Genomic DNA, 12440 nt, shown 5'->3' with positions numbered 1-12440 from the left:
AGCTTTTGGAAATGGAAGTTCCAAAATAAAACCTGAATTTGAGACTTTTATAATGTTAGAGGACCGAGATTTTGAAACGTATAAAAGGGTAAGTATCTAAAATCAATCTTTGAATATTTTCTGGATCCGTTCTTACATATAACTTAAATGATTGCAGTTCAGACCACTGTTTCAGATCACAGTGCAAAACATGAACTCTTAGGCATCTAGTTCCGACAGTCTTCGTAGATGTCGAATGTATGTATAAAAATAAATATTTTAAAAATACCGAGTTACCTTATCGTTCGATGAGAGCTTTCCTATTGGGTGACTTTACAATGCTTTTGAGACCAATTTTCTTACCCATATTTCTCTTTTTCTCCTTACTTTTTTTTTAAAAAGGACTTCAAAATGGCGGGCCAACAGCAGCCTAAACGTCGTCGTCCGTCCTCTATTGAAGACGAGGTGGGAGAAGCTTGGGGCGGCGCTGGAACAAAAGAAAATGAAGACGAGGGCATCATGGTTGACGACTTATACATCCAAGCAGACGAAACAGACATTGTTCCAGAGAAAGAAAGAACAGGTTGTTGGCATGGCTGTATGAGAAGCATAAAAGGTACAAATATGACAAAATATAAACTAATATATATATATATATATATATAGAGAGAGAGAGAGAGATTTTAAACAAACGAAAAATTAATATAGACAAGGCGCAAAACTGCAGCACTTAAAACTATATCAAATATTTAGGATTTAAAAATTGTGATAACTTGTAGGTATGCAAACGACAAATGAACAACATTATTAAAAATGAACAAAAACAAGAACAACAATATAAGCAATTGATCTGCTTCTTCGTCAGTGGGCGGGAGCAGCATACCCTAACCGAGCCTCACAGGTTTCGGAACGCGTCGCGAGTCAGCAAGTAAACCATATAATATACATAATCAAATAACATTTGCAAAAGATACAAAAATTCATTAATTCATTAGCGTATATTGCAAATTGCAGCTAATAAATGTTCTAAAGAACAGCCAGATATACATTTTTCTTAAAACCACAATTTATAAAAAGGACAAAATGGAATTAACTTAAATATAAGTGTATGAAACTTTTTAGTATTTTAAAATCGTACAAAAATTACAGCGGCACATTTTTTTTTTTTTTTTGTCCAAATAGTAGTGAATTTATGTAATGATTTTGCTGAAAGGAAAAAGACGGAATTTCAGAAAAATTGTTTTTGACGTGTTCCAGTTCCGAACATAGTTTTCACCAAATTTCATAAACATTTGTGGCATTGCCTTAGCCGTAAAATACACACAAACATACAGACAGTCATCCACTTTTAATTTAATCATTAGCAAAAAAGGATAGTTACCAGAAATCAAATGCAATTCCCCATTTACTTCTCAAAATGTTAATCAGACAGCACATGATTCTTCAATGCCAACAAATCATTTCATCTAATGATGCTACGTAACGCTTTCCAAGGAATCCGAATGAAACATTAATTTACCGAAAGAATTTGAGCAAATATAAAGATTGGTGTAAAACTTCCAAAATTAGTTTTCTTTTCATTATTACGTGCCATTCAACAACGTTTGAGTATCAGTAATTTTCAACAAAAATTCCAGGAATCACTAAATTGGGAAAGTTTTGGGGAAATAAATGAATTCTAATGAATTCATTAAAGTGTGTTTTGCTGACTAATGAGCTTCATTTCCATAAGTTGCCATTCAAAAACGGTAATTATATCGAAATGCTCCCATTTTGCTCTGAACTATCATGACCGTTTCTTTTTCTCTTGTTTCGTGACCCATTCATTCATACAGCGTAAATAAAAGATTTTCAGAAGTCTGATTCATTAACTACTTACTGTTTGCTGAATTTTTACATGATCTGTCTTGCCTTGCTTGCGATGATGGATTAATTAAAAATAGAATTTATCTGCTTCGCAGTCGTTTATAAACTAACAAGACTATCAAATATTAACCCTAAGGCCCCTATATATACGAGCCGACGCATCAGCTTAAGATTAGCCATTTTGGAGCGGAGCGCGTGTTTGAGTGGTTGTCTTTTTGGCGAGTTATCGCGTTTGATGATTGCTCACTGTGACACACGTAACTTCTTACTATTTCTGAAATACATTTACACTAAAAAGAATGAAATAAAAATTTTGGAATAAAAAATAGAACCGACTTCAAAATTGCTCTAAAAAGGGAAAAATAATTTTATTCTTTAAACACCATCGATAATACTTTTAAACATAATTTTTGAAGTTGGCGCAAAAACGATGGATAAAATCATTCACAGCCATAACTCAACTAGACCACAACCATAAATTTAACCAAGTCCACTTTCTTCACTACCACATACATTATGCAATGATAACAGCATATTAGAGTAACAATATAAATTTTTTGTTCCTAACTTTAGATGATTTTCTGAAAAAATATGAACGAAGCATGGCTACACTGGATTTTTTTTACGTTTTGTTTTTGCGCCAACTTCAAAAATTATGTTTAAAAGTATTATCGATGGCGTTTAAAGAATAAAATTATTTTTCCCTTTTTAGAGCAATTTTGAAGTCTGTTCTATTTTTTATTCCAAAATTTTTTATTAGGGATGTCAGCTTTTGTAGATGCATGTTAGCCTCTAAATTAAGCAGAGTCTTATTCAAATGAGTGGAACACGTTCCTCAAATTTTTATTTTTCCCCCTCATTCAGTTGGACTTGTCTTAACTGGACTTTTGCCAATTCCATACAATCTGTGGTCAAACAGTAAGTTTGAGTTTTTTTTTTTTTCTGATAACGAAATATTTAGAAACGACGCGTCATTTAATCTATTAACGATATTTGTGAAATGCGTATAGTGGAATGTCTCAGTGAAGCAAAACAACAAATTATTATTGCCAACATATATGCATATTTATATATCCAAACAAAAGTATTTCAAGTGTTATTCAATTTATTCATAAACAGCTTTTAAATTATACACAAGAAGGTTCTGCTTTAGTTAATGAAGATTATCATACAATTCCTTTAATTTTAACCGGAGATTTTAATGTTAATTTTGCTTCTGGTCGAACTAAAAATTTAGTATCGTTTCTACAATCCGAATTACAATTACAAATGATTAATAAGCCAGAAGAAGCCACTACAAGTTACGCAACTGTACTTGATGCAGTCTTTGCAAGATTTTTAGATAACATACAATGCAAAAATTTCGTTGCTTATTATAGCTACCATAAGCCAATTGTTACTTTCAAAGGATTAAATAATGATAAAAATTTAATCCTATGAAAGTTATCACTTCTGCCGAGCGTCTCGTGACGCACATTTTTTTTTTTTTTTCATCTATGGAAACAAACCTCTGTTTTAACACTACTATTAAGTCTTAATTTATGCGGTTTTGATTTACGACGCATTTCCGTGGAACGTAACCCTCGCGTGAAAGGAGGGTCGGCTGTAAGCGATTCTTTCAAAATAATGTGCCCAAAACTAGTCAATTTAAATTATTTTATTTATGAGCAGTATATTAGACCATACTTAAATTTTTGACTACTCTTACTCGAAATTATTATTTAGGATGGATAATAATACGTAAGCTAAATATGAAAAACTATTAATAAAAAATGCAACTTTAAAATAACTTCATTCATTTGTTCGTTTATTTGTGTTGTTGTTGTTCAGACAAACTTCTCAAAAGTGCTTCTAAGCACTTTTGCCTCTAACCAGGAAACCACACGATCAAGGAAATTCGAAAAAAAATCGAAATTGGTAGCATTTGAAAGAGCATTGTAAAACATGTTTATGGCACAAAAATTACGTGCCCTCGTGACCCCGTTATCGAAATATGAGGTCTTAAAGTTTGTCGACATTTTAAGTTAAGTCACCAAATTTAGCGAATTTTGTTCAAAAATGGTAGGTACGCCGCGAATTCAAAATCTACATCTGACAATACATCTCATTGCCATTTTCGGTCTTCACCAAAACGCGTGAAATATGTTTTAAGTTGATTCTTTACTCATGGGTGACTACCAGGGGGAGAGGGAGTCGTGGCACAGACTCGCCATTAAAGTTTTTAGGGGGTTGTTTTCAGGGGTATTTTTCTCTCGTCTGGGGGAGGGGGCCTTCTGTTTGTGGGGCGTTTATGATATTAATGTGGGAGGGGAGCACTATCACTCTTAGAGGAAATACACACCCCCTGCTTTACTTGTGTACGTCAAAGTTAAGAACCACTATCAAGCTTATGAAGCGGAAACTTTTTCCAGAGGAACAACTTTAAATCAAGATTAAACAAGTTTATTTCATTATTAATGATCAAAGAAGCCCACCACAGTCGGGGGGGGGGGTGTTAAGGGGCTAAGGTTGACCCACCTGGTTTTTAACAAAAATGTATTGACATGTACTTGCAAAAGTAGTATGGTAGGGAAGGGGGACGCTCGAGGGATTTTTTTATTTATTTATTTTATTTTATTTTTTTTTTTTTTATTTTTTTTTTTATTTTTTTTGTAAAAACAATGCCAATATAATGTAAATTGATTTCAAACCACCTTTTTTTCTGGCGACTCCCCTAAACCGCAAGATGAGTTCCCATACACATTATTTCCAACTCTAGCTACGTGTATGTGGGTGTGTTTTCTATTGCTTTTCGGCATTAAAAGCATTTTGTATAATTCTGTCGTGGGAAAGTAAAGCGTAGTATCAGCAATTTTTTTTTTCTTTTTTTGCCATACTCTCTATTTTAGCCAGGGATGCTCACCTAAGGGGGGGATGTCATGGCGCAGGCTGTGCCATTGACATTTTTAGAGGGTGTTTTGAGGGGTATTTTTCTCATTTAGGGAGGACTCTTGCTTTTGGGGGATCTTCGTGACATTTAGAGGGTGCCCTTGCCCTTAGGTCGGGAGCACCTCTGCTTTAGCTTTAGTGTACAAAACTGCTTATTTGGTTTCCGCTGAAAGTAAAGCACGAAGAGGACGTCATATTCAAACCTTTCCATTTTTGGAATCTAAAACGAGTTTCTTCAAATGTCTCAAAAATTCATTTCTGCAGATACTGCGCTTTAACATCCACGGCAATCATTAAACCTTTCCCCTTTAAAATTTTGAAGGGACGGGCAGGATTAAAGTATATTTTTGCATTTCAATGTAATTTAAGTAAATTTTACTTCAGTACTTTAAGCGTGAATTGCAACATTATTGATGTAATTTCAAGTATTTCTTAATATAGTTTCTATAAGTAATAATTATGAATATTTCTTTTAGATTCTGCGCAAAGTTAATATGTATACTTGAGGCAATATAAATAAAAAAAAGAACTTCTAATTCAGAAATTTTAATTAGCAGATTAATGTTAAATACAAATAAGATATATTGTAAAATAAAAATGAAAGAAGCCTGTCGAAAGGGTAAAAATATGCTACTGACTCTGACAAATATGACACTGAACAAAATGATGATTAAAAGACAGAAATTTTCGGCACTAGAAACACTTCAAAAATTTAAGTCGTGTACATATATTGCAACCGTCAAACTCCCCCAAAATGTAAAATTGCAAAGGGGTTTAAAATGGAGGTAGCCGAGTTTTCAATAACCCAGATTTATACCAAGCATTAGTATCATGTCCGAGTATTGTGGTTGTACTAATCTGGAAATGAATAAGTGATAGTAGTTTGATTGAAACATAACTTTTAAAAGTTATTCCAATATTTTTAAAAAATAAATAAAGAACGTGCAATATGTTGTGCATTTACGTTATAACCACTTTTAGGCTGTAGTGGCAGATTTTGTTCGGACGTCAGGGGTTGTTTTAACGAACGTCGACTATATTCACAGTTTTTAAGAACAAAAATAACTATTTCCCTACATCCATGATGAAATTTCCGGTTTTGCTAATTTTGAAGCGCAGGTTATTGACATTCTTTATCCGTTGTTTCTTTTCAGATTTTTTTTTTCTTTTTTAAACTAAAAATTACATATTTTTCCTCACAGTGGTCAGACAATAAAACTTCATGCATTAATTATAACTTTTTAAAAAACGAAAAGAACTGATTCCACAGACAATTTAATTTCAACATAAAAGACCATTCGTTTTATTATCTGTATATGAGCTCAACTTAGTCTGATTTCTGTACTTATTCATATTAATTCTCCAAGATTATTAAGAAATACTTAAAACATATTTCATTAATAAGAATTAGCACTTAAATAACTTAAGTTAAATACACTTAAAATACAGAAAAATTCTGAAATGTATTATTATCACGAATGAAATGATGTAATTTATGTTTAATGTCATTGTAAAGTTGTCGTACCTCTGCTCCTCTGGATAAAGCTTACTACTTTTCACTTCATAGGTTTGATGGTGATTGACACCAGTTGCTATGTATAATTGAAAAAAAAAATGTGGTTCGTGGTTTATTTCTTTAAAAAATGATTGTAAGCTTGAAAATACGAGAATTTGAGAAGTGTCCCTAATAATTTGGCCACTCACTGTATATGTAATGGAACTTTTGCTGCTTGTTAATGATATATTGTATTCATTGGGGGATGTTTTTACTTTTAATAGTTTAACTAGCCATCAGGGCGGCTAGATTAGACGCGCTCGGGGGCTGATTCCGAAGAATATCCAAGAATCCAAGCATAACGAATCATATTTGTATTTCTCACGTAGTTTGTAAAAAACATATTACCTAGTGGCTACATTTGTTTCGTTGTAGGCCTCTCAACAGATTTACATAAATTTATGCGTTAAGGTAAGTAAAAAATAATCCGTGCAGCTTTCAAAATATTGGTAAATGTGATAAGCCATTCAATGGTGCTTTTTAAAAGATAAGGCAAGCGGGCAAGCAATGCTGAATAACACTTTTATGGTTTTATAGCCTCTTAAAACAATGCCAGTAGATCATGTTCACCCAGCGGAATATTAAATTTGCAAATGCTTGTTTTTTATATTTCACGGTCACGGCAACATTCTCATAAAATGTTTATAATACCTGTTTATGGGCTGTCGTCAATTGAAGACAGCGTTTTGAGAGCTTCTTTACCTAGAAAAAGTACTTTTTTTAATCACCAGAAAACAGTATGGAGCCATTTTAATTATGTTACCATGGCAACGCGATAACTTTCCTAGTTTTCAGCCTAAACATTCATTTTATCTTTTTCACAGCTGTTTTTGAAGCATTTGGCCCATGAATATTAAATCAAAGACCTCGATCACCTTTAAAATCGTGTCAAGATAAAATTATTTACAGTTACTGCTTTTCTTTCGTTTTTTTTTTTCCCCATAATGATTGCAATGATTAAAAGGGACAACAATTTTGGGGAATATGTATGCTTACGCAATTGATACGTAAAAAACGCAAATGTGTTGTTTTTTCACGCTGGAAACTTAATTAACTTAGGTACTTAAAATGAAAAGGAAGAAAAGGTGTGAATGACAAAATCGAAAATTTGGAAATATCTACAGTTGGGGCAAACCTAACCTGGCATCACTGTTAAGGCTACGCAGATCCTAATCATACCATTTCGAGCCAGGTTAGGTTTGCCCCAACTATAGTGCAAAAAGAAGGAAAAATACCAAAGTATTTTGTGGCAGAAAATAATTGGTAATTCTGACAAATGTTTCTATCCATTGCGATTAAAAAGTAATTTTCATTAAGACCTCCATATGATTCAAACGTTGCACTAATTTTACTCTAACTCTTCTTTCTATTACTTTCACCCCTTTGCCTCCCACCGCCACAATTTTTATTTTCGAATTTACACACTTTAACTTAGCTGCAACGAAATCTGCAAGGAACTACAAAAATGTTCTACTGTATCAGACCAGATTCAAAATCCTCATGCTAAAAAGCATACCTGATTCAAGATCATATATATAGTCTATCTCAGCCGTTTCCTATAAATCTCTTAAATATACTCTATGAAAGCTAAAGTATATCGACAGTAGTAATGTATATGAATCAAAACCATTGGCTTAGAGTAGAATTTAAACAAAATTATTTTTAGTGTTAATTCAGTTTCTTAAATGGCATGTATCTATGAATTTTCAACAGGTGTTTGGGCCACTCGTCAAATGGCTGGAAACTCAGAAGCGGATAGAGAGTGGTATGTGAAGACTACTATTAAAGAACTTCTTATCTATCTCATATTCTTGACCGTTTTGTGCATACGTAAGTATTTCTCAGTCCGTATTTGTTTGTATTTATTCATTTTATTATCCACTAGCGGCACCTATTAATATGAACTATGCAAATGAAGTTTGAACCTATCTATGTTATAGAAAAATTATTACGATAAACAGCTGCCATTAAAAGAAGCAGAAAGGACAACATGACTGAAGGCAAAATATTTATAGTTTTAGCTGTACAAATTGTGACTGAATTAAATTTTAAAAACAAATAGTTGAACCCACACTGAACGCCTGAACACCTGTGCTTCAGTGTTCAGTGTCTAATATTTTAAACTAAAAATAAAAATGTTCTGAAAGATACTAGTGTGCACATATATATATATATATATATATATATATATATATATATATATATATATATATATATATATATATATATATATATATATATATATATATATATACTAGCTTTTACCCGCGGCTTCGCTCACGTTGATGAAGTTTTTTTCAATCGATTCAAGTTAACGGTCAACACAGGCAGATGTCAAATAGTTACCAAAAAATGATTTGTCTCCAGTTTCGCTGACATTTCAAATTGCCCGCCCCTTTAAATGTATCAATAGGTATGATTAAAAGTGATAATCAGGGGGGAAGGGGGGAAATGAAATGTCGGCGAAAGTAGAAAGACACCCAAAAAATCACACAAAATAAATCACGAAAACGTTCAGGATTTCTAAATAAGTTAGTTTGGGTAATTCTCAAAAAATCCAATTCGAGTGAGGTCAACTATTCATAAATAAAGTGAAACAGCTCCCTTATAATCCCGATCTCCGTCAAATAATATCCAGCGCTACACCGATTATCTAAATTATTGTATAATGTATAGCTTCTTACCGGAGATATCGTCCCAAAATAGGGTCAACAATCACTACAAATCCTGATTCTAATAATGTCCCTTTAGAGTGAGAACATCAAATCTTTAAAATCCCCATCAGAAGGAAATCAACTGTTTCTAAATAACGTAAACGGTCCGGATTATAATACCAAAAAGTTCAGAGTGAAAGTGCCATTAATATCAGAGTAAGACCAACAGTTTTTTTAAAGCTCCCATTTAAATGAACACAATAATACAAAAAACTTCTCATTTCGCAAAGAGAAAAATTCCCCAAAGTCTCTTAGAATGGTCTCTACTAGCGTTTTTAAATAACAATTCCCTCTGATGATCTCAGTCATAATTATTTCCAAAAATCTTCATCAGTACAGGTCCGATAGGATAAAAAACAAATAAAAAAACAAAATAAAAGAAAAAAAGTTAATAAAAATTAATTTGAATTTTTGGCATCTTGAATTCAAATTATGTTTTTCGCAATCACGAGCGTGTGTGTTTGTGTAGGCGCATGTGTGTGGGTGCGTGGGTGCGTAAGTGTATGTATGCATGTGTGTGAGTGAGTGTTGTGTACGTGCGTGTGCGTGTAGGTGTTCGTGTGTGTGTGTGTGTAGGCGTTCGTGTGTGTGTCTGTGTAGGCGTTCGTGTGTGTGTAGGCGTTCGTGTGTGTGTGTAGGCGTTCGGGTGTGTAGGCGTTCGTGTGTGTGTAGGCGTTCATGTGTGTGTGTGTGTGTGTAGGCGTTCGTGTGTGTGGGACATGGATGCCACCGCCCAGCAAAAGTGGATTTCGGGGGACAGTGCTCAGGACCAGCCGCGCCGCCGCCGGTGGACGGTGGTGCTGCAGGCCTGGTCCAAGCTGAAAAAGGAACCGGAACATCAAGGACTGTGAAGTGAGAACAATAAGCAATCGTGATTGCTCAAAAAAAAGGAAGAAAGAAAGAACAATATTCTCCATTGTCGCCATTAACAATAGGGACATTAATTCCACAATATCCTAATTAGCATCATTAACCCTTAAAAATACACAGAAAAGAAAAAAGAAAATGAAAAGTTTTATAAAAATTTTAAATAATTCGCCAATGCACTTATGAAGCCGCCTGGGAATACTGGAGATAAAAAATGAATTTGGTGGATTAATTTACATTTTAATAGTAGTTTTAATGTTATTTAAGAGTGTTGTTTTGCTAATTTGGCGGATTAATTTTAACTTCAATACCTCATAGTACTTAATGATCTTTTTACCAAAATTAATTTGGCGGAATTTTTACATTTTAATGCAACTTTTGTAATGGTTGTAGCGTTAAAATTTTTGAACACTAGTCCCGAACACGTTATCATAACTCTTCCTAGCAGATAAGTTTTTAAAATGTCATTTTGTTTATTCTCATTTCATATTTTTTCAATTAAAAGCAGCGTTAAAATGTAAAATAATAAATCCAAATCCATTATTAATCGCCAAAGGAACACGGTACCACACATTCGTCAGAGACTTGCCAAGTTTATGAATCCTGGCGAGAAATAAATCTTTGTTCGACGGTAACTGGTGGTAGGGGGACAGACTCTGTTTCATAACTTTATTTGGTTACCAGATAATTGTACGTAGCAAAAATACACGGTGTTGCCTGGGTCTGTAATGATTATGAGAAACAATTGCTACTTTTATTCGTTCTCTGCTATAACTGAAATAACTAAAAACACCGCTTCGACGTGATTAAAAATAGAGCTTCTTCCTAAACCATAAAAGTGAAATGGCAATAAGTATGAAACACAAAATAGTACTCTTTTAGAAACGAAAAAACGATACTTAAGCCATGGCCCCACTGAAGAGCATTGTTACTTTGCTAACAATGAAATTATTTTTTTCATTTCAGTTACTTTTGGAATGATGAGCCCCAACATGTATTACTTAACGAAAGTGATTAGCGAGCTTTTTCTTGAGTCACCCTACGAAGATACAAGAAATAATGTCAAGGGATCCACCCAAATTATTGACTTTTGGAGGGTATGACTATTATTTCATCAAACTGAAATTCAATCATTTTCCTTATCTTAAAAAGGGTTGCTTCAGAAGTTTTCTAGAAGAGAGAAAAAAACTTTAGAAAATAATTTTTGTGTTTGAATTTCTTAAAATTTTAATAGAATCAAAGAAAAGTCGAATTTTTGTTTCTTTGCTTTTATTTACATTTTTTCAGCCCTCAGTTTTAAAAATACCCCTAATGAACATTAAGGTACTTCATTGTATTACTCTTCATTGTCGAAGTTCATTTTACAAATATGTGAATTTATATAGTGTTGTGTGTAGAAAGTTATAAGTGAAGATTAAAGTAAAATGAAATTTATTCCTCATAAAACTTTCAAGCAAAGAATTTACCACTTCAAAACTCGTGAAAATCTTAGAAATATACAGCTATTGGTATATTTCGTATAGAGGTTCAATTTGAGAGAACTTAATAAATGATTCTTTTCATGCAAAGTGTGAATGCTTAAAGAAATAAATTTGAATATTTAAGAAAATTCGTATTGTTTTCATTAAATAAACCATTGAACCCAACACAAAAAACACGATGAAAGTTTTGGGGTACGTTTATAGTATCATCACAAATTATTTTCATGTCTCCCCAATTTTTACATTGCAATTGATTTAAGTCACTATTTTATTTAAGATGTGACTCCATTGAGGTATTATTATGCTACTCTTTTTACTAAATCATATGTTTTGGCTTCATGCGTAATTAAAATAAGCACCATTATAACAAAACTAAAATAAAAAGAAGGAAATACCGTGCAAAAACAAATCAACTTAGCTCTCTGTATACCAACATCGATTTTGTGACATCAATTATCACGCTTTCGGCTCTAAATTAAATCATCTGTTCTTTTTTATCGCTTAAAACAATTACCTCAAAATAAATGAAAACTTTTGCTTATGAAAGGTAAACAGTTATTCCTTATGAAAATGGTATTAAAATCATACACTTAAGTTGTCAGGAATTAGGTTACATCATTTTCCTGCTGTCAAGATATTCAAGAGGAAATTTTTAAAAATCAAGTAAATTTCCATTAACTTGCACATCCTGGCGTCGCCTGGGGATACACTTAACAAATCCTTAGAAAAGGGATAAATAAAATGTGTCAAAACTACACAACATTAGTTAATTTTCTTGTTAGTAGATTACAGAACTAGAAAAAGGTATTTCAGGGACAGATTTTCGTTACAGACAAATGGAAACAGCATTTTTTGAAGCAAGAAAAAAGAAAATGCATGTGCTTATGGAATTGTCCCTATTTTTATTTACTGTAGAAAATTCTTAATCATGCTTCTGAGTTTCTTAAATATTGCACTGTTAAAAAAAACCCTGAAATTTTACGGTAAAAGTTACTGGCATCCATGTTGACACTAACTTTACCGCAAAATCATATTTTAGTGCAAAATTTT

The 12440-nt window shown here is 32.9% G+C and overlaps 1 protein-coding gene across 1 annotated transcript in view; it reads left to right on the top strand.

Moving 5' to 3' along the window:
- Positions 1–467: 467 nt before the first annotated feature.
- The window catches only part of LOC129225541 (polycystin-2-like), a 47789-nt gene continuing 35816 nt past the window's right edge, over positions 468–12440 (top strand). The window contains exons 1-3 of the mRNA XM_054859982.1: positions 468–595; positions 8042–8158; positions 10876–11006. Coding sequence (XP_054715957.1) covers positions 499–595; positions 8042–8158; positions 10876–11006 — 345 coding nt within the window. The 5' untranslated portion in view covers positions 468–498. The remainder of the gene's footprint in view (positions 596–8041; positions 8159–10875; positions 11007–12440) is intronic.

This window comes from Uloborus diversus, chromosome 7 (genome assembly GCF_026930045.1).
Source record: "Uloborus diversus isolate 005 chromosome 7, Udiv.v.3.1, whole genome shotgun sequence".
Taxonomy (NCBI): Eukaryota; Metazoa; Arthropoda; class Arachnida; order Araneae; family Uloboridae; genus Uloborus; species Uloborus diversus.
The sequence above is the reverse complement of the archived record's forward strand: the minus strand, read 5'-3'. Positions and strand labels throughout refer to the sequence as shown.